The sequence below is a fragment of the Akebia trifoliata genome, chromosome 12 (assembly GCF_017979445.1).
Source record: "Akebia trifoliata isolate Shusen 1 chromosome 12, ASM1797944v1, whole genome shotgun sequence".
Lineage (NCBI taxonomy): Eukaryota > Viridiplantae > Streptophyta > Magnoliopsida > Ranunculales > Lardizabalaceae > Akebia > Akebia trifoliata.
Genome location: NC_141386.1, coordinates 32,971,556 through 32,994,986, shown reverse-complemented (window position 1 = coordinate 32,994,986; position 23,431 = coordinate 32,971,556). Strand labels below are relative to the sequence as shown.

Below are 23,431 nucleotides of genomic sequence, written 5' to 3'. Positions count from 1 at the left end.
TCACCAACCTTTCTAGATTCTTCTCATAGTTTGAGAATTACATAGGTTGTACCAAGAAACAACAAGTTGTAAGTAACACCCACCTTATAATTTATCCCCTGTCCAAGGTCATTTGTAAGTGTTTCTCCAAGTGATTGGAGCTTGACAACCCTGTTATAATAGTGCATCAAAATATATCATACCACGCACCAATAATAATAGGAAGCAATTATCAATCAAAAAAGAAAAATAATAGGAAGCAATTGTCTTACCTCTGTAGCCTTTTCATAGTGGATAGAAGCAACATTTAAAATCTTGTCTCGGGGTAATGTTTAGTTTAGGAGAAAACCCGAAATATTTCGAGACAATTTGAAATTAGGCTCCTATCAGACATCAGTCATCATCACTAAAATCGCAAATAAAATGCTCAAGCTCGTTATCTCACTCGAATAAGGAAATTAAAGACTTGACCTGATTGGTTTAGTACAAAAAAAAAAAAAAGGGAACAAATTTTAAAATCAATTACGATGATTGAAAAGTAGAACTAGGGATACAAGACTCTTCTAAGATAAAAACACAGAAATTAATTCAAAAACACCCATGTGCAGTTAGCAAGAATTTTTAGTTTCAGAATCTAGATTGACGATGCAAGTGCAAAGAAAAGGATCATCACTTCTGACTACTTTGCTTCATAAAGACAATGAAACAAATGTCACACAAGAACAAACATTCCACTAAAGAAAGAGGAAACTTGTGAATCTCCTCCCTCCACTACTTTCTGCTGAACAAACTTCTCAATTTCCCTCTCTCCAATCGCTCAAGAAGCTTCTTCGCAGATGGGATTTCAATCTCCGACAACTTCTTGAGATACCCAATCGCTCCATACGAGATCATAAGTTTCTTGCATTTTTTGCTGTAAGACAAAGACCAAAGGCAGGACACAGCATACTTTCTCGCAGTGTTTTGAGGGCTCAAATCAAGCAATTGGACGAGATTCGGCACACTCTTCTCATCCCTCTTAACTTCTCTTCGGTTCTGTGAAACAGTCACCAAGCTTGACAGTGCTTGGGCCGCAACTTCTCTTGCACCATTGGTTTTAGCGTCTAACATCTTTATAAGCAGAGGAATACAACCGGCTTCACCAACCAATTTCTTCGTGTCTGTTGAATTGCAAACCTTACAAATTACTGATGTGGCGGCTTGTTGTGCACCCAAGGATCCATGTTTGAGCACATGGACTAAGCGGGGAAGGAAACCAAGCGAAACCAAAACTTCCATAGAAACCAAACCGACTAGATTCCGTAATGCACCGACTGCAGATTCTTGTGGCAATGGGCTGTCGAGGTAAGACAAAAGGCAATGAATTCCACCTTCGGAGATAACAGATCTTCGAAGATTGTCATTGCTAGAAGTGAGATTCTTCAAGCACTCAGCAGCGTACTCTTTAGAACCAAGCAATATCCCACAGTCAAGGATATCGATCATTACTTTGATGATCCCTTCTTCAGCAAGATTCTGCCTCATCTCTGGCATAGCCGACAAATTTTTCAACGTTCCTGCTGCTGCAGCCTGTGAAACCGATTCCCCGGTTTTACAGATCTCAATCAATGAACCAATGCCACCATGCCCAACAACCAAATGGGCCATTTCCATCAACATTGACAACTTTTGGAGTGAAATTGCTGCCTTCTGTTTAGAAACTGGGCTCCCGGATGCAATGAGCTTGATCAAAGGTGGAAGCACACCTTCAGAAATAAGCCAATTCTCACAACTCCCCGACTCCGCAATCAAGAGGATTACAGTGATGGTCTTCTCCTGAATCCTAGGAGATGTTGAAGTAAGCAATTGGACTAAAGATGATATATTGCTGCGTTGCAACACAGCTAACACATTCTTCTCATCGTCTTCCATGGCTTCAACAAGGCTGTCTAGTGTTCGATGCTTCGCTTCCAACTGCCCAATCTGAAGCCGAGCCAGCAATTCTCGTATATTCCAATGAGAATGTGAGACGACCAAAGGCATGGCGGACTCACCGAGCACACCGGTCTTGATCAAGAGACCGCAGTCCCTTAAATTCAAATCCAACTTGGCAGACAATGCATCAAGATCACTTTGCATCCTAAGCTTCCCCCTGTATTTCTCTTCCATGCATAGCTCTGCCAATTCGATCGACTCATTCAATGTCTTCAACACAACCTCCAATTGTTCCTTGCAGAGAGCATTGTTTGAGAAGAAAGGATGGGTGGATAAATCCGATAGGCGGGATGGGATCTGCTCTAATTTGGAAATTATCATCCTCCATCGACCCGGGAACCCCTTTGCTTCACTCGCTCTTTTTAGTGCGATCGGAACAAGGGCTTGAGCATGCGATAGCCAGTCTTCGGCCAATTGGGCATCGACCAAACCCTCTTCCCCTCCACATTCAACCATAATTTTAATTTGGGTATTGATCTACAAATTAAGAGAACCCAAGGTATGAACAATGAGACCCAAATTGAAAAGAAAGGCTATTTTTTTTTTCTCATAAATAAATAAAAGAGATTTGTATTATACAAAATTAGGAGCAGAAGTTGCAATCATCAAAACTAAATTAAATTAAAAAATAATAATAATAATAATTGAAAGAAGAGACAGAGAGCAACAAACTGAAAGTACCTATAAAAAATGTAAATAAATAAAAGACCCCACAAGGAACATTGAAATGACTAAGGAGTAGAGAGAGAGAGGTTAAAGTAACGGTTTTCAACTGCTTCCACTTCAAATGCTCAGCTAAAACCCTTTGTTTTCAGAGAAAAGTAGAAGTGGACTTATGGATGAAATTACTGAAACCCCCAAGTAGAGATCTAACCCAAAGGCCTAGTTTTTCTATAATAGATCGGCTGAAGCTAAATTCTACCTGAAGTAAATTATATAATCTGCAACATTTGAACAAATTCTTACTGAGAGAGAGAGAGAGACTTGGCTTTGAAGGCTAGAGACAACAGTGGTCTTTCCTTACAGCTGTATAGTGTATTAAAAATTATACCAACCCCACAAGGAAATTAGTGAAAATATACCTTTAAAAAACTTTATCTTCGCAAACAATCCAAACAGTTATTGTTTTCTCTCTCTCTCTAATATCCAAAGAGATCTACTTTTAACAAGCAAAATAGCATTAAAGACCAACCTTGAGAGATACCCAGATTACAGAAACTCGATATCTTCCCAGAAAAGTATCTTAATAGCTTAATCTTCAACCCTATTGATCATAAAATAGATAACTTTGGTTTCTGTTCAACCTGAGAATAAAAAACCCACAAGAGAGTTCTTTCGTCACCTTAAAGAGAAAAAAGCTTGGCTGGACCACAAAGAGAGAAAGTGCTTCAACTTTATCGGAAGAATACAGATTCAAAATTAAGATACCCCACATTCAAAAATCTCAACTTCAAATATCTTCTCTGATGAAAGAAGTTTTCAAATCCCATCACCCATGGATGGTTAGACCACTCTCTGCCACGGATTCTGTAGCTAAGCTGTATTATTTACTTATGAAAAACACTTTTCCTTACTAACTTAGTAAGTTTTCAATTCTTACTAAAGGTCCACATTTCCAACCCAACACCACAGCCACTGGATCTTGGAAAAACTCAGATTCAGCAAATTAAAAAATATATATATGTTTTGAGCTTCATCCCAGGGTTTGAAACTGAACTTCTAAATTTAAAGTTAAAATTCAACCATGAAATTTTTTTTTAAATTATTTTTCAAAGTTCTTGAAATTTTGTCCTTTATGTCCCTGTGGCATCGGATCTTATTTTTAAATGTCACATTGTGATCTTATGACCCTGAGTAAGATTTGAAATGTTACTGAGTTAGTCAGGCTAGCCTGACTCTTTACTTATTATGACAGAGAACTCTAGTTTCAGAGTGAGGAATTATGATTTTAGATCCTGCGGCTGAAATAAAGCGCGTACGGACGAGATCGAAATTTGAAGTTGGTTTTTTGAAAAAATTTACGCTAGTGACGGGCGGATTTACAGTGGGGGCAATTGCCCCACAAGAATTTCTAAAATCAATAGGGAGGTACTAATAATTTTTAATTTTTCTTTAACATTCTACTGTTTTACCCGTGCAGAAATTTTGAAAATTTTTCTATTTGTAATTTGACCCACAAAAATTTTTAACATTCAACTACTTTGCCCTCATAGAAAATCAGAAAATTTTTCTATTTGTAATTTGCCCCCACGAATACAAATTCCTGGCTCCGCCCCTGGTTAGTGATGTGCCATGGGGGACATGGAGAGAGGTGAATGATTTTTGGAAAGTCGCCTTGTTGAGTTGCACGTGTTTGATCATCAGCTCTAGGGGCAAAATTGAAGACTTTTGGCATAGATCACCTATAGCCACATCAATCTTCTTTTATAAAACACCAATTGAATATTTGTATCACATGCAACATGGAGAAATCTCACTCTCCAAGATACGAGTAAAATGCACCTAAGAACATGGAGAAATCTCACTCTCCAAAATACGAGTAAAACGCATCTATGAACATGCACGGCACCTCGTCAAGGTGTCCCCATGTGTTTTCGCTGAGGTCACTCCAACATGACGCTTCTCAAGCCATGTTCTTTTGAATTTTTTTTTTTTTAGCCGTGATGCGCGCATGTCCATAAATGCATTTTACTCGTATCTCAGAGAAAATGCATCTACGGGCATACACGCACCTCTCCCTATGTGTCCCCCACTGATGTCACTCCAGCATTAATGTAACTATGAGTGTATTTTCAATAACATAAGATGTGGATATAAACAAAATAAAATGTATATACAAGACTCATGTAGCCTTCAACTTATGGAATGTTGATGATTATGGTGGACTGAAGCCTTAGGACACAACAATAATGGTAGTGGAAATTGATATTTATGGCAACAAGAACACCAAACCAACCACAGTCGACATTCATGATGATGGTTTTTTTTTACGACAACATCACTTTCTATCCCATTGTCCCTTTCACAACAACTTTATGACAGGTGATAACAAAGGAAAAAACTTACCAGCTTTAATCCTTATGGTACACTTACCAACTTTCTCTTCATTTTTGTTACAATACTCCCCAAAGGCTATGTTTGTTAACACTTCAGAATTCTAAAGTCTGGAAACTAGAAATCAGACTTCAAAGTTTCATTCCCCCCTCCCCATATCAATTCTGAAATCTGAAACCTGAAATGAAACAAACAGAAATAAAACTTCTTAAGTCTGAATTTGAAAGGTGGTGGACCACCTCCATTCAGACTTCAGAAGTGTTACCAAACAGACTCTTACATTATCCTAATTTTTTTTTTCTCTAAAAAGTTTGTATTGCAACACTAGAACCAATTTACCACACCTTGAAAATTGTTTAATTCTGAGATTGATGAGTTATGAGAAAATTCTCTTTCACTTGAGGTAAATGAATCAAGAAAAGAAAGAGAGGGGAGAGAGTATTTAGGGGATATTTCCTCTACTAGGATACAGAGAATGGGTCGGTTTTGACCCTGAGCCCAATTCCAACCCTTATAAGCATTTAGTGACCCAAGTTGAATGTGGGCCCTCGCAACAGAACTATTACAAAATAGGATCAACCACCAATTTATTCATTCAAAAAATCCAGGTAATCCTACCTTGTATGCTATTTATTTGGCAGTCCTTGTTGAGAATTTTCCAATTATAACGCTTGATGATATAATTATAAGCGTTCCCATAAACCAATAGAAAGAATCTCTACGAGACGTCAACAATTCAAGAATTGAAATCCCTCGAATACAGCCAAACAGGCCCCATCACAAGTATAACTCAATTGAAATAGAATCGATCGTAGTTGCCAATAAACATATTAAACATAGGCCAATTACAGTCTCCTAAGCCGAAATATTCAATTTGAAAGTCATAAAATAATAGGAAAAATCAAAAAGAACTTTGACAGGGACAAACGGAAGGCACATGTGAACTCAATCTCAACAAGGTAAGATGCTTTGGGACAATGCTCTGTTGTTGTTTTAATAATAAACATACACCCAAAAATATAGAATTAGATGTTTGGATGCAGTTGCTCCAAGGCTAGGGGTTTTTATGAGGCGAGGTCCACAAAATTACCAACCACCATTTGTCATTATCTAAATATCAAAATAGAAAATTACACCACCCCCCTCCCATTCTTTTAAATTCTGTCCAAAGTAACAAATTCAGTCGCAGTTCTAACAGTTTAATTCCACAACAGTTATAATAATAAAGAAAACACAAATACAAAGTTGATTAATTGAGCTCCACGAGCGAGAGAATACTAAAGATAAAAATCTTTAAGAATTCCTCTAATAATCTGTTTAGTGCTTACTTCTCAATATCAAGATCTTTCCTCCGGACTGCATCATCAATGATATCGAATGCAAAAAATTCAAAATTCCATGTAGAGAATGATAAATAAATAAATGATGTTGACTGAGATAACACAGAAGAATAACTTACCTGCGACTTCTATGCTTCTTGTAGACTGGACTTTCAGCTCTGTCATAATTGGGACTGTCCTTTGATTCAGGCCTGGTGTTTGGGCTTGGTCCACGGCCGTAATCAGGGCTACCCCTGTCTTGTTGGTAAGGACTAGGTGATCGCCCACGATCACGGCTTCTCCTCTCAGGGCTTGGGCGACGGCCATAATCAGGACTACCCCTCTCTCGTCGATAAGGACTGGGTGATCCCCCACGATCACGGCTTCTCTTATTAGGGCTTGGGCCATGACCATAATCAGGGCTATCCCTATCCCGTCGATGAGGACTAGGTGATCCCCCACGATCACGGTTTCTATCGGGGGATCTGCCACGACCCCTCCGGTCAGGGTTGGGCCCACTTCTTTCGTCATCATCTCGTACGGCGTATTCCACCGAAAGAACTCGATCCATCAACTTACTGAACATTCAAATTATAAAATTAAAAATAAAAACACATCAGTGATTCAAACAAACAATATTTTTTAAACAAGGTTAGTCATAAATAAAAATCAAACAAACAATTGACCTCATGTTTGTAGCGTCCAATGCTTTGGTGGCATCCTCCTGTAATTCATACTGAATGAACGCAAAATTCCTTCGAATTCTTATATTCGATATTTTCCCATATTGATCAAAGTGCCTCTCCAAATCCCTCGTCCTAGTATGAATTGGATCAAAATTTATAACAAACAAGGTCTTTGTGGGCCTCAAATTAGCTGAAGATCTTTTTGAACCCTCAGATCTCCTGGTACCACGCTCTTGCTGTGAGAAAGAATTTGGAGGGATTATAAGAAATGCATCATCAATAACAGGTGAGACCATCAAAATGCGAAATCTCCAACACCATTAAAACACTTGTGCACAATACCTTTGTCCACTCAACACGAAGTCGGCGTCCCTGTCTACCAAATTCCCTTCGATCAAGTTCTCGAATTGCATCTTCAGCATCTCTCTCATCATCCATATAGACAAAAGCAAATCCTATATAAGCCAGATTGGTAAAGGAATCAGAACCAAGGGAAACCATTCTTCAAAAAAATCAAACAGGGTATGAAGTCCACTCCAGAATCTTCCCTTAAAAGGATTCTACGATAACAGATGCCACACGCCTTAGACAACACTGTTAAAGCTAGAAACTATGTGACCATAAAAAAATCAGAAACAGACCTTGGTTGACGAACTAAATGAAGTCAAGGAACAAGAATCCAAAAGTGGGTGTGTCTCATGTTGGGTCACCGAACAGTGTGCCTTCCCAATCTATTCTGCTGCCTCTCTGGATGTGTGATCGGCATGGGTTTTACCCTGAAACATGTCTGAAATTGAAGACTTGGGCGAAGGTCATGAGGATTGAAAGGCAATGGTGCCTTGGGAAAGAGTAAGATGGTATTCCATTGCAGATCAGATCAGATCGGCCCTTGTGAAAAAACACAAGAGGATGAAGCTCGGGCACGGGCAGGAAATGAAATGCAGAAGAGCCATCCATGGATATGCCAAGGTATTCCTGCGCCAAAGAAACTGTTGAGTATTGGGGGGCTTGCACTTCAAAAAACAGACTTGCTTTTCTTAAAAATATCTGAGCCCCCACTAAAACTCAACAAGAGAGGATTGCCGTCGTCATTTCATGTGGTCTTGGATGATGTTGCAGCCATGCAACCAAAGAATTAATGCCCCCTTACAAGGTATCATTGAGCTGATTTGCCTTGTTGTGGAACCACAACATGTTGAAAGGTTGGAAATAATTATTGTGAATGAATTCTCATCGATCAAGGACCATTGCAAATTAGTTGTATTTATAATAAGAAATTTTCGTTTCAGTCTTGCAACGTAGTTATTTATTTTATTTTAAAAAAATAACAGCCTACAATTAGCAAATATTTCCAATAGCGTGGCTTCTGTGAGAAAAATAGATTCAACTTCCAAGCCACAATGAGAAGACAAAAATGAAGCTAAAAGCAGGGTAACAGAAAGAAACCAATTCAAATGACAAATAAAATGATAGATATACCAAAATAAAAATAAAAAAATATCAAGGAAAAATCAACTGACCAGACTTCATATCTACCCTGTCAACCTTCCCATATTTGCCAAAAAGTCGCTCAAGATCAGATTGGCGTGCATCATACTCGAAGTTGCCACAGAAAATAGGCTTCATTTTCCCAATGTACAAGATGAGAGCAGTCTTACTTGAACCTTCAACGTAGAAGGACCCAAAAAAAAAAAAAAAAATTTTGAATCAGTCAACTAAAGTTCAATAAATTAAGGAAACAAACATAGAGGACTAAAAGAACAGTCTGTACATTTCAAATTTCAGTTAATAATCAGATTGATCCAGTCATCAAAAAGATTGCTTATGAAGGTGGTTATTAGTGTCAAGGGGTATCGATACAATACAACCATATAATTTTTGTATCATTTTGGTATCACCAAAATAAATCATAAACCGTTTGAAATGTTTTGTTATATTATTATGCATCCCCCACCCCCTCTTTTTTTTTTTTTGCATAAATAAATATTCTTTGTAAGAACCAAACAAATTCTTACAAATAAACTGAATCAACAGATAAGAAGCTCTTCTCTTAGTTCATTTATCTTTGGGATAATTACTGAAAGAGTGTTAATTTTTTAAGTAATTATAAACAAAAAAGTAATAATTTTATTGAAATTACCAAAACCAATTTAATACACTGGACTGTCCAGCGTTTTACATTTTCCAAACATTTTACATAACAACGTGAGGGGTACGAGCATTGTAGAAAAATATTTCCTTTATTAATTTAGTAAGATTTGAAATCTTACTAAGGGTAGTTGAGCTCAAAAGAAATATCAAATTGGCAATCCAACACGACAAATTTCTAGATTTCATAGAAAATCTCAGATTCAGGGGGAAAAAAAATAATTTGGATTGGATCCAAGGTTTTGAAAATGGATGGATGCCGGACTCCCAAATTTAAAATTATAGTTTACTGATAAAAAATAACCATTTTTAATTTCAATTTTCTTTTAAGTTCGTATAATTTTGTCCTCTACATTCCTATGGAATCTGATCGTGTTTTTGGACGACACAAGGTGAGCTTCAACGTAAGATTTGAAATCAAGTTAGTAAAGCTAGCCTTACTATTTTAGTATTTAAATATGAAAAGAATCCTCAAATGCTGGACAGTCCAGCGATTTGACAAAACGCGGAACAGTTCCACGTCTGTCATCATTTTTGCTAATTTTTTAAAAAAATACTATTTTTTCATAATGAATTAAAAAATTAACTCTCTTTTAGTAATTTTCCCTTTATCTTGCTAATCTGTTTTATTCACAACTGTCAGCTAGTATTCACATCACGCCAATCAGGGGTGGAGACAGGATTTTATCCACATAGGGGCGACGTAAAAGGGGAAAAAATATGGGAGCAACTAATGAGTGTAAAAAAAAATTGTGGGGGCAATAGCAGCAGATTTTTTTATCCGCCGCTATTGTCTGATGCAATAACTCATTAATCCTTAGTAGATTTGAAAATTCTTATGGGGGAAAGTGCCCCCATTGCCCCCACTCTAAATCCACCCTGACGCCAATCACATACAAACTGCTAGGCTTTTTACAGTAAATTGACATTGTAGTTTGAACTTCCATTCTCATATCTTATAAAATTAACTCCAACTACCCGACCTTCCAAACACCCCCTTTTCCAAAATTTTGTTTAAAAAATAAAAGAAAAGAATAGAAAAAACAATGGATCACAATTACAGTCTAATATCTAATACTTGTAACAAAACAATAGAACGATAATCATCCCCACATACACATGTTATTTAAAAATTGACCGAGACCAAGATGACTCTCTCAAGACACCTCAATATTTGGGCCTTTAGACCTGATCAGTTCGTTTGACACATTGCAAAGCAATTTTGAGGTCATGGGTTCAGGTCCAGCACTCCAGCTTACTTGTCAAAAAAAAAAAGACACCTCAATATCTTTCCCAAACGAGAAGAGATGTCAAAATCGAGATTTTAACTTTTTTCTACATCTGGTTCATAGATCTGAAATTTGTTTTAAAAATCGTCCAACATGAAACCCCCTCAAGTCATCTCAGTATCATTTGTGAATGACATGAGATTGATACCCGCGATACTATCGACATATGCAAACTTACAGACTACACACAACGTAATAAGGACGCTTAAATCATAATTTCAATGAAGAACAAGATATTAGAAGTTCATGTGAGCTGTAAAAAAAATAATTCAAGTAAAATCAGCTTATGTGTTGTGGATGAAATCTAAATCTAAACATCTAATACAGCCGTTTCAAGCCACGATACTCACCAGAAAACACTTCAATTTCGCCCTAAATAAATAAAAAAACATTTCTAAAACAAATCAAATCTCAGACCAAAAATGAAGCTGCAGATCTATAAACTAGAAGGGGAAAAAAACCATCCACATGTAAGGATCTGAGAATAAAAACTTGATGTGTTATACAGAGAACAATAACCATTAGATTGGGAAATGGAACAGATCTGCAGTTGAAATGAACTAAAGTCCTCGAATTGAAGATCAAATACTTAAGATGGCTTCGGAGTTCTTACCTTTGAAACCTTCGATCAAAGAAACGAAGGGTCTGAAAACCCTAATTCCAGATATCCAAAGGATAAAGATCTGACTAAATACGGAGCTCGTGACCGTGTTATAATATTACTAAACGAATGAGAAAATGACGCGTGGCATTTTTAACTCGTTTGTTCTGATTAGAATGCATTTGTTCTCACCAAAAAGCCGGCATTAGAGATCTTCCATTGCCAGACCAACTTTTACTAACGCCACCCCTAGATGTGTGCTAACTATTTAGTATTTACATATGAAATGGGATGGTGTCATTGTAGCAATAAAATCTCTCTAATAAATATACATTTTTTATCCATCAACATGAGGATTAGGATTTGAGGAAAAACATAAATTTCCTGAATGACAGTTTTGATTTTTTAAGAGCAACTCTAATGCATTAGATTTGGATTTTGTATTTTCTCCCAACTATCATTTTACAGAGTCAAAACCCTCCGAAATCACTTCAACGCGTTCAAACTTTGACTTTCTAAATTAAAATATTTTGGACAGAGAGAGAAAGTGGGAGAGGCAAAAGAAAAGAGTAAATTTCTCTTACTAAACAATGGCAGTTGTGAAACATTTTACGATCGTTAAATTTGTGGAAAATCATTTTGACTAATACGATTGGAGTGAAGAGCCCTTGAATAGCCAAAAACACTTTTCACAATAAAATGCCTAGCAGATATGCCTATTAGCGTTGGAGTTACTCTAAGAATTAATGCATTTTTATCATACGTAGACCATTTTTCTTGGGAATCCCTAACATCCCAACAATCATATTGATGGTGATTGAGAATAGAATTTCCCTTTGAGAATCATTAACTTGTATAATATTTCTAATGGACAATGTCATCATTACTCATTGTTGTCAACAACGAATTTTACATCCTTCCTTACGAGTTCTAGAGTTTGATTTATTTTTATTTTTTTTTCACATGCATATATAAGATTAAATAGGGATGCATTTCTCAATTACACTCACTCTTCGAAATATTATTTTCTAATTAAACATTGAACTTTGATGAGAGAGAGAAAAAAAGAGTGTTGATTAGTTTGTTTCTTTGTCTTTGAGAGATTATACACGTGGCTTCTTCTCTGCGTGCTTTACTCTTGATCAGCTAAGAAGAATGTTTTATCTCCCGAAAAAAAGATTTACGTCCTCGATCTTCTCTAGAGGCTTGGTTTACATCTTCTTTTCTCTAAACTTTATATTTGTTTAACTGAGAATGACAATCACTAAAGAAGAGTATGCGTTTGATCTTCTCTGTATGCTACATTTGGTCACATACTTTTGGTGCCAAAATGGATTCAAAATGGACACCAAGGATACCATCATCATCAAAAGTATTACCCAAGTATATCATCAATAAAGCACAATTCCTAGACATGGGCCCATAAGACTCTCACTCTATTAGGTGGTTAACCATGGCCCACTTAGAACCAGGCCCAGACCTGACCGCGCCCATCTTGTATCAGACTATCAGGTTTGGGTAGTGTTACTATTCCTCATTAGTCATTTGGCTGGGTCAAGTAGGCGTGATTCATATTTATGCCGGATTTGGGCTTGGGAGCTAGGAAAATTTGACAATGGACCTGAATACTTGTACGATGGGCTTGGACATTTGTGCATTTATTTGGTCCAGTACGACCATTAGAGGGACCGAGCTTGAACTACAACTTTGAGGATTCATTAGCACTGGACCATTTAGGCCCACTTGTAACTAATCAAATCTTATTTGCCAAGGTCTATTCTAGTATTTCTTCCTCCCCAAAAGACTGAGTTATTTAAAAATATTTGAGTTTTTATTTTTATTTTTTATGATGGGGGTTTCCAGATCTGTAGGCCCAACCAAGAGGGACAAGGCAACTGACCTCTTAAATCACCATATCTCGTCACCCAAATCTTCGGAGTACGTACAATACCCCACAAACCACACATATCGAGTAAGTCGGGGAAAAAATCTGCAAGTGACTAAGGAGGAGGCATTTTTTTTTTTCTCAACAAATCAAGGATCTTTATTGATAGCATAGCTGAGAAGACCATGAAGCTGAGAACAAGCAAGGAAAAGAAAGAAAAGACACAAAAATAACAAAGAGACCAAGTCACACCAAGAATAATAACCCGCTAAACAACAATGCTACACACCCAATCCTACTTGATTATGAAGTCTTCAAAATAAACCCCCTTGGACTCGTCAAAAATCTTGCTCCACAAAAAAAATCACACCATCGAGGGAGCTTAAACTCAAGACAACTCCCTTTTTGGAGGGAGGCATTGGCCACTGAGCCCAACGCTGGTTGGTTAAATATTTGAGATATAATGAGTGTGTTCTAGAAAATTTAGAACATTAAAGGAAATAGAAAAAGTTTTTTCTACATTCATACTTCTTCGGTATGGTCATTAACATGTAAATATTTGCATAAATATGTGGGTCATGTCTCACCATATACAAAGTTGGTCTGTCTTCAAAATGACATAAATTCTTGGGAGTGCCCTTTTCATGGGTCGATGGATGCTTCAATTTTCTTCTTTTATATAAGAACAAAATAAACAGTAACAAATACGAGATGGGAAATTAGGCATTTTTTGGTTCCAATTCTGATATCACATGTTTTATGGCAAAATTGACATCGCTAGGACTTAGAACTAAGTATAATAATTTACAATTCAGAATACAACTAATCTAAGCCAGAATTAACTAATTGACACCACTATAAGATATAACATTACATACATGTTTTTAATAGAGATATAAAAGAGATTCAACTACAGAAGAAAGAATCTACAAACATTTTTGAGGTCAAGACCGGGAGACGGATCCTCTGTAGTGCCCTATATATCACTTGATGATTAAGAGAATATCACATCAACCATAAACTTAAACTACACCGTTAAAAAGTGTTTGAAAATTAGAGGTTCAGTGACCGTCTATTTTCATTGTCTTGGATGTTTTAATTTTCTTATTTTTTTAAAAAGCGATGTTTTGTGGATTGTAGAAGAAGAGCTACAGGGCACTACAGAGGATCCATTCCCATCAAGACCTACCAAAGCAACAGAAGGATGAACCACACAACAATTTCTGCTCCAAACTTACAAGTTCTCTTTGAAAATATGATTCAAGTGGGTAACCAATGAAACAAGATATACCATAATATCATGGAAGCCATCTTTAAGGTCTTAAAATTTCTCTCTTTCCATATACCCCAATAATGAAGAAATAGACCATTCTACATAATACATAATCTCTCAAAAAATAGATAGAAATTTACGAAACAATCATCTATAATACAATCTAATATTGTCTTATAAGGCACATTAAATTTAGAAAACATTGAGCACTAGATCTTGTGAGACAAAGAAAAAAAAACTTATAATTCATTGATTTTACATTATTTTTACCAAGGAAATAATTGTCTAACATAACGAGCTTTATACATACAAAGGAAACATGGTAGTAACTACTAACTAGTATGACAAGTTCTCTATCTCTCAGTCATTAAATTTTCTTCTAAAATCAAAATTCCACTATAGATCATCACCATTTCACATAGTAATATTGTGAGAGAGAAGAACCTTCTTATCCAAATAGAGCAACACAACTAAGGAAGAACATCTCTAAGGGATCTTTGTCACATAAAGCACAAACTTATAGTGGACTATACATCTATTAGCCTACAAATTGACTTAGAGGAGACTTCCAGGATTAGAGATGGGATCTTCTATTGCCACACCAACCCCAACCCCAACCCCAAGATGTGTGCCAATTCTTCGGTGATTTACATATGAATTGGGGTGGCGTTAGCAAAAGTTGGTGTGTCAATATAATCTCTTTTTTAAAAATTAACTCCAAAATCTTTGAAAATCTCCTCTCTCTCTCTCTCTTTTTCTTTTTTTTCTGAGATTCCTAAACGAAAGAGAAGAATCATTGAAGATCATAGATATTCGGGTCGGCAGAGTAGGAACCCAAGATCCTAACAAACACAGGAAACTCAGATAACTCACTTATAGCATCCCTTACCTTCACATCATCCATTGAACCTTCAAAATCCACGAACAAAACACTTGGAAATTCCTTGACTACGCCTTCACGAGCATCCAATATCATGACAAGCCCATCATCCTTCAAAACTGGGTTCACTTCAAGCTTAGTAAGACTAATATCTCTGGACGAGAAAGCCGAGAGAATCTTAAAAAGTACATCTAGACCTCCGCTATGGTGCGCCACAACCATACTAGTCTTAACCCCGAACCGGCTCGTACGACGGACACGTGGATCCTTCGATAGAATCAAGAACCGGGTCACGTTCCACGACTCGTCCTGCAACCCATGAGCCAGAACATCTAGACCGTACAACATAGCAGCTCGAGAACTAGCAATCGCAGCCGTATCCAGCATTCTATGAGACAGAAGAAGCTCAACCGCCCCAGCTGTGTCTTCAACAGGCTCATGATCGAGCCCAAGCTGTGCCAAGGTTCGACCGCAGTGAGCCAAAGCCATTGGATGGCTAATCACCCTCTTAAGCTCCCCTTTTCTTACACCTGGCATGGCTAAGAGACAATATTGAACGAAAATGTTGATTTCTTGTACAATTTGTAGATCACGTTGTAATAAGATGTCGTAGTTTCTTAGGGTAGTCCCTTCCATGGTACTCTCGACGGGGAGGACGGCTAGATCTGCTCGGCCAACCTCAATTGCTGAGAGGGCTTCTGCAAAGGCCCTACAGGGAAGTGTGGCGCAGTCGGGGAAAGCTGTTTTGGCTGCAAATTCGCTGTATGCGCCCGGTACACCTTGGTACGCCACCCTAAGTTTCTTGGAAAGTTTGGGAGTTGGGACAGATCCGTTAAGAGAGTTTAAAATTAGAGTCCTCTGTTGATGATGGTTTCTTAGAGAGATGGGGATTGATGGCAATTTTGAAGAAATTGATCCAATTGATGATGAAAAGGCCGCCATGATTGATCTTTAGGAGAAGAAGCAGAGAAACAAGGTTCGAAGTTTGGGGAGAGATGGTGGTGGTGGTTTTCTAGGGTTTGCGGGTTTTGAGGAGCATGGGTTGAGTTTTTATCGGATGAGATTGGGAGTAGCGTTTATTTCAGTAGGTTAGCTGTTTGCCTACGGGTGCACATGGTTCGGATTGGTTCGGATTTTGGTAAAATTGGAATCGAACCAAACATGATCGGTTTTACAAATTTGGAATCGATCCAATCCAATTATCCTATGGAACCAAACCAATCCAATCCAATCTTGGTTCGGATCGATTCTCGATTCTCATACTTATTATTTTCAATAGTAATAAAAATCATGAAAAAATAATGAACCAATCTAATAGTAATAAAAATCATAAAAAAATCATGAGATCGCTAATTCTTAATTTCAATGCTCACAACCTTCTCACCTAATATATTTTTCCTAAAAATAAAATTCAATGAAAAATGTTAACAATAAAAGGAAATTATTTAGATATATCTAAGTTAAAAATGGGCCAAATAACCATCAATCAACATGATTTTCTAGATGAGAAATTACAATAGGATTATAAAAAATAAAAAAATTCGTAAAAGAGGGAACCTAATCGACTAATCTTATTGAATATAAATTATGAAAAAAGAACAAACAAGTATATTCAAGATCCATCCTTTTCAAAGTCTACAATAGAATTCGAGAAGGAAGATCTTCGTTAATTACTTTACTAGACCTAAAATTGCACAAGATTTTCGTTAAAATTGTTAATTTTTATAATTGAGGGACAAAAGAAGAGCAAGAATTCAGATGCAACTGTAACCCTAATATCAGTAAGATAATAAGAAAGAAAGAAAGAAAAACTTTAATTGTAGGAGATTTGAAATCCTAGAAAATCAAAAGATTTAAAGAGAGAGAGAGAGAGAGATGGATTTGGTACCTTTGCGATTGGAGAATGAAGATCAATGACGTCGCTCCATCCAAACAAGAATACTTCTTCGTTTTCCGATGAGCTGCCGAGGTGGCGAGGCGACGAGGCGAGGTGAGTAAAGGAGACGAATGAGAAAAACGACTAGGTTTTCTATTTTCAGTTCTTCTAACAGAAAGAAGAAGAGAGAAAATGAGAAATAAAACGAAAATTTATTTTTAAATAATTCAATATATATATATATATTATATATATATATATATATATATATATATATATATATATATATATATATATATATATACTTGATTCGATTTTCGGATTGGTTCGATTCTATATATCTCTAATTCGGAATCGAACCAAATTAATCGGATTTGTTTATTTATGATCCATACCCGAACCGTGAGTGTGTTCAATCCGAACCAATCCAATCCAAAAACTTTGGATTGGTTCGATTCTCGGATTTACCCGATCCAATGTGCACCCCAATGTTTGCCCATGCAGGCATTGTGATGTTGAGTTGTTGAGACATGAAAGGGACACGGTTTTATCGATAAATAGTTCTTGTGACGTTAAATAGATCAATTAGTGTGGGCCCCACATATTTTAGCCAATCGATGCACGCCACCGTGATTTGCGTGATACGAAATGGTTCATATTTGGTAAGACGATTTATAGCTTTGTCCGAAGGATATTTTGGGAACTTTTCTAATCTCAAATGACGTTGGACATAATCCGTTAAACAAACGGTTGATAGATGAGTAAAAAACATGGATTTCCTAGAGATTTGAATTTATGTTATAGTGATACAGTAATCTTGGGAAATTATAGAGTGATCTCTTATCTCGACCGTTTGTTTAACGGAGATAATTTGAGGTTGGTTATTTTCCATTCTTGTACGGGTTCAATGGTCCAGATTTCTAATGGTTACGAAAGCTTTACACGTCATCATCTAATATAAAATATAAATGTTCCAATCTGAATTATTGGGGGGTGGTGACTCAGGCCCCAATGATTTTTTTTTTTATAAAGTTGATAAGTTATAATATTAGGTCGATAGCTTGATATTTGGGGAGATCCATTGTCTTGTCCGACAAAACAAATAAAAAATAAAGTTACTATTGCTACACCAACTTTTCCTAATGCCATGCCAATTCCAATATAAATCATGCAAAGAATTGCACACAATTTGGTGGCGGTAGTAAAACTTGTTGTGGCAATAGCAACTCTCGTAAATAAATAAAAAATGATATGTTTTATGTTTGATTGCACATGAAAAATAAGGTAAAAAATGATATTTTTCAAGTGTTTGATTGCAAATATCCATGAAAAGTCATTTTCCACCCCAATTAAAAAGTCTACAAAGACATGAATTTCATGGAAAGTCATTCTCCACCCCAATCAAAAAGTCTACTAAAACATGGATTTCATTTTCCCACCCATATGGGTGGGAAAGTGAAATCCACTCATATTTTTCATCCTCAATTATATTCCATTCATATCTTCTTTTTCACTACCACTACCATCACATTAACTTCGTCGTCGTCGTCATCACTGTCACTGTCATCACCATCTCCGGTCACGTTCTCTCTATCTCTCTTCTTATTTATCTCCTTCTCCATCCCTCACCTCCACTGCCATTACCACCATATTCTCCCCTCTTCTTCCTCACTTACCTCCATCACCGCCACCACCACATCTTCCCCCCTCCCTCTTCCTCCTCATCTTATTCTTCCTCTCCCCTTCCTCTTATCTTCGTTCTCTTCCTCCTCCTCTCCTTCTTCTTCTTTTTTCTCGTATATTTTTCTCATGATTTTATCTAAATAAAATCAAACAATGAAATTTGATTTTCCAACCCTACTTATTTTTCATCACTATTTTTTCTTGAATTTCAAATTCTATGAAAAGTCAATTTCCATGCAATCAAACATAGAAAATGATAGGAAATTGACATTAGGGTCTGTTTGATTGTAAGGAATTTGTGTTTTTACGAATCCAAATTCTTTGAAATAATTAGTATTGAAGAATTTATTGTGGTAATTAGATTTTGTCATTTTATTGCAAGTGAGAGAATGTAAAAGAAGAATTGATTTTAGCAAGTTTAAAAACTTGACAAGTCAACTTCAAATTCGATCTACACAACTCTTATCGATTTGATAAAACTAACTCTCAAGACAACTTGATATCAGCTCAACTCGATCAAATCAACTAAAAAATGCACCTAATCATGTCAAGAACTAATTGACCAAAAAAAAAAAATTTCTCTCAAGATGGAAAATCATGTTGATTGGGAATTTGAATTTCAAGAAAAAATATGTAATCAAACACCTAAAAATTACATTTTCCAAGGACAATCATTTTCTCTCACGTTTTCATATGCAATCAAACACATATTAAATTTAATTTATTAAAGGAATGTAGGTCTACTTTATTATATGACAAAGACAAGACTTTAGGTTAAGAAAATAGTTTACCCACTATTTGAAGACTTATCATCTTATAGGGATGATTGTTAGAGACAAAATACTTTTTAAAAGAAAGTAAAGTTTACTTTATTATTTATACAACAAAAAACGACACTTTAGAGTGATGAAATAGTTTATCCACTAATCGAACACGTATCATCTCCCTATTAGGATGATTGTTAAAGACAAAACAAGTTTTCTATTATTATTATTTTTTACTTTAAAATAAAATCGTGATAATCTAATGCCCCCCTCTGACATACACCCCCATCTACGGTTCTGTGATGGGGGCGTATGGGGGGACGTCAGAAAATCATTATTATTTTAAATAATGTCTATTTTATTATATAGCAAAGATCAAGACTTTAGGGTAAGAAAAATAATTTTCCACTAAATGAACATTATGATCTCACTATTAGGGTGATTATTAACAAGAAAATAGTTTAATTAAATCAATATTAGAAATCATAAACTTCAAAGTGGCTGAATTGGATGACATGGGCCAATTTAAGCACTAGAGCTTCTTTCACAAGCACCACACCGATGCTCGAAAACAACGATTGGGTCAATCACATAAGAAATCTTGAAGTATCAGATTGATTGAAAAATAACCCATTTTAAGATTAATAGTCTAAAAAAATGATGACAAGTATATATTTCCTATTAATTATGTATAAATTCAAAATATCTTCAATATTTGTAAACCTAATTAATTATTATACCAAAAAAATGTCAAACAAGTTTGACCACGATTTAATTGTTGTTCATTTGTTAAATGGGTTAAAATGTTTAATTTATTTTGTTTGTTAATTATCTTTATTTGTCATTCCATAAAGGGATAATACTTCAAAATTTCAATGCTAAGAAAAGTCATTGGAGACAACACTGCCATCAACGTGTTTAGAAATCATGATCATGACAGTTTCAAAAAATACTAATGGAAGTCTAATTCTTCCATCCCTTGGTGACTATTTTTTTAGCATAATTTTCTCTCTATTTTCGTAATTTTATTACTTTCATAATAATCAATCGATGTTGAATTTTCTTAGGATGAGACTTTGAAGATGGTAAGGACAGTATCACTTTCATCATTACATCAACAAAAGTGATAAGACAAGGCTCGTTCAAATGGTAATAATAAGAATAATAATATGGGTGACTTAAACGTACCCCGCCACGTTTTAGGGTATATTTGAGATACCCCCAATGGAGTTTTCAAAAGTTTCGTGATAACCTAACACCCCCCTCTAACACATGCTCCCATCACAAATTCGTAGATCATTTGTCTTGATATACATAAGAAAAAAAATTTGTGATTCTATGTATCCCGAGACAAATGATCTAGGATTTTGTAATGGGGGCCATATGTCAAAGGGGGCATCCAAAAATCATTAATCTTTTCCAAATGATGACGTAAATCCTTTGACCTGATTTTTTTTACTTCTAAAAAATGAGTAGAAAAATACCTAAATGCTCTCATCTACGATCTTGATAAAGATTCGTAAACTTCAATCTCAAGGATGATATTTTCTTGGAACTTTAAGAACTGCTATTAGCACCCTAACTTCTACTTATTACACCCTAATATTTTTAATTATTTATCACATTCCAATTAAAGATTAAAAGGTACTCTTAAACATTGTCAAGGTTTTGTTCAAATTATAATCCCAACTTAAGGTAACATTGTAACACTCTTCAAACAATTTCAGTAATTGTTTACAAGTATGATTAGGCTCAAATAAAATCATATATATATATATATATATATATATATTGGCATCTCAATTCATCCTCAATCGTTCATTTATGTTCTGTATTTTTTATTGGAGTGTAATAAGTAAAAGTTGGAGTGCCAAAGACAGCTCTCTAAATTTTGAAGAAGTAGAAGATGAAGAATTTTCAGTAAAAAAAATTAATAATTCGGTTTAAGATGAAGTTAAATGGGTTAAAATGTTTCACCTGAATATATCATATTTCTAAAAGAAAAACACAAAAGAAGTTTTTGGCATATGAAGGCAGGGTGGACCATGGAGCGAGGGAGCGACTAATAGGGGCAGTTGCCCCCCATTCAATGCTTTGAGTTATGCGGATACCCCTGTGTTTTGGAGATTATTGGAGGAGACCCTTATGATTTAGACCGTGTTTCTCCCACCCCACATCTTCCTCCAATTTTTTCCCAACCCCTAAATATAAAGGTAAATATTTGAAATACCCCACCTGTGTTTTCAATCTGATGGAATGCCCCCTTGACCTCCTCCCTTAATTTCTAGGGTGATTTATCACTTGCTCTTTTGATCTTGATCGTTTCTTTTATGTCAACAATATAATTACCTAAGTACCATTTTTTTCAATCGTCTTTTACCTTTATAACATATTAATTCTAATCTTCAATCCATTGTTTTGAACATTGTCCTAATCTATTGCAGAAAATCCTTGAATTTTTTTTTAGATTTGAAAATTAAAGTAAATTAATGTTAATGTTGAAAAATAAGGTAAAATTTTTACCCAAACATAGACGTTGAAGATAAATGACTTTCAGAAAAGAAACTAAGGGTGTGTTTGGAAATAAGAGTTGGAGTTACAACTCCCACCTATGTGGTTGAGATTTACAACTTCAGGCAAAAATCATTAATCCCAATAATCGAATTGACTCATTTGAGTCATCTAGTATATAAATTAGGGTTGTCAATGGATCGGGTTTTAATGGGCCGGGCTTTTTAGGCTAAAAGATCAAGCCTTAACCCAAACCATCTAAATATCGGCCCGAGCCCGGCTTAATAAATAAAACCTTAGTCAAGCCCGGTTTACTAAGACTGTCAATGGATCGGGTCCAAATCTGATTAGGGTTGATTTGGTTCCGATCAAATAAGGATCAGATCGGACCAAATCCAATTTTATATACAAAATATAAATCAACTTCACACATCTCAATAAATATAAAATATAATTTATATACTTTCTAACTTGTTATCAGATCGGATCCTTACTGGATCGAAACATGGTTGATCTAGATCCTATCCAATAAGATATAAGATCCTTATCGAAATTCAAAACATTGATCTAGACCCAAAGTTATTGGATTGGATTTCGGGTCTGATTGGATCCATTGATAGCACTACGGTCCACTTCCATTAACATTCAGGTCATTTGCAAGTCGGGCTAGGCCAAACCTATTTTCGAAGATATCATGAAGGTAAGGGGATCATTATTAATTTATAATATGATTATTATTTATTTTATTTAATATAGTGTAGTAGGCCGGGCCACCCACCGGGCCTACATTCAAAACTCAATTTTGGCACGATCATAAAATGGGCTTAGATTGACCCAATCCGATAGCTAGATGGATTTGATAACTAAATTCAATGACTGTCAATAGCGGGTCGAACTGGATCGGTCCAAAACCCGACTTATTGACTACTTTAATATAAATCATTCAACTCACTTTACATTATTCATGATATAGATTCCTATTTAAATGATAATTATTTTTAATAAAATAAGATGATTAGAATAGGTCATAAAATAGGTCGAATTTTATCTGAAATTTGAGTGATCCAAATTTAGAGGGTTTGTACCCTTGAAGTAGATCCGAAGAAACATATGGGTTGGATATGGGCTGATGTCCCTTAACTTGAGTCGAATCTGGATCAGATATGGATTTGTACCTATTATCCACTTAGATCCGAATGATATATTATTTTGAAAAATGACAGCTACTAAACTCCTAAATTTAAAATTAAAATTTAATGGTGCAAAATAACTTTGTATAAGTTTGTTTCTTCAAAATTTATTAAATTCCGTCTTCTAATCCATGTGGCACCAGATCATGTTTTTCGATGCTGTAAAGTGATCTCAACAATCTTTAATAAGATTGGAAATCTTGCTAAGTTAGTAAGGCTAGACTTACTCTAAATCTTAGTATACTGTTTTATCCCAGACAACGAATTGACTCGCTCAATCATTCTGTATATTAATCATTTAACTTACTTTCATTGCTTA

General features: G+C 35.7%; 2 protein-coding genes and 1 pseudogene across 6 annotated transcripts; all 3 read right to left on the bottom strand.

Moving 5' to 3' along the window:
• Window positions 1–481: 481 nt before the first annotated feature.
• On the bottom strand, window positions 482–4,088 carry LOC147389643 (uncharacterized). Of its 4 annotated transcripts, none has more exons than XM_086418651.1 (2): window positions 3,296–4,088; window positions 482–2,430 (listed from the first exon to the last, which is right to left on the bottom strand). In XM_086418651.1, the coding sequence occupies exons 1-2, from the start codon at window positions 3,386–3,388 to the stop codon at window positions 751–753; spliced, it is 1,773 nt and encodes a 590-aa protein (XP_086274777.1). In that variant the 5' UTR covers window positions 3,389–4,088; the 3' UTR covers window positions 482–750. The 4 variants fall into 4 exon arrangements, with proteins under 4 accessions (XP_086274777.1, XP_086274778.1, XP_086274779.1 ...); XM_086418652.1 differs by lacking the exon at window positions 3,296–4,088 and adding an exon at window positions 3,146–3,284; XM_086418653.1 differs by lacking the exon at window positions 3,296–4,088 and adding an exon at window positions 2,876–3,127.
• Window positions 4,089–6,093: 2,005 nt separating this feature from the next.
• Window positions 6,094–11,213, bottom strand: LOC147389642 (serine/arginine-rich splicing factor RS40-like). Of its 2 annotated transcripts, none has more exons than XM_086418655.1 (6): window positions 11,063–11,213; window positions 8,533–8,676; window positions 7,355–7,467; window positions 7,013–7,248; window positions 6,467–6,904; window positions 6,094–6,363 (listed from the first exon to the last, which is right to left on the bottom strand). In XM_086418655.1, the coding sequence occupies exons 2-6, from the start codon at window positions 8,636–8,638 to the stop codon at window positions 6,345–6,347; spliced, it is 912 nt and encodes a 303-aa protein (XP_086274781.1). In that variant the 5' UTR covers window positions 8,639–8,676; window positions 11,063–11,213; the 3' UTR covers window positions 6,094–6,344. The 2 variants fall into 2 exon arrangements, with proteins under 2 accessions (XP_086274781.1, XP_086274782.1); XM_086418656.1 differs by lacking the exon at window positions 11,063–11,213 and adding an exon at window positions 7,654–7,987 and having other exon boundaries at window positions 8,533–8,671.
• Window positions 11,214–14,960: 3,747 nt separating this feature from the next.
• LOC147389641 (arogenate dehydratase 3 pseudogene) lies at window positions 14,961–16,128 on the bottom strand (annotated as a pseudogene).
• Window positions 16,129–23,431: the final 7,303 nt, after the last annotated feature.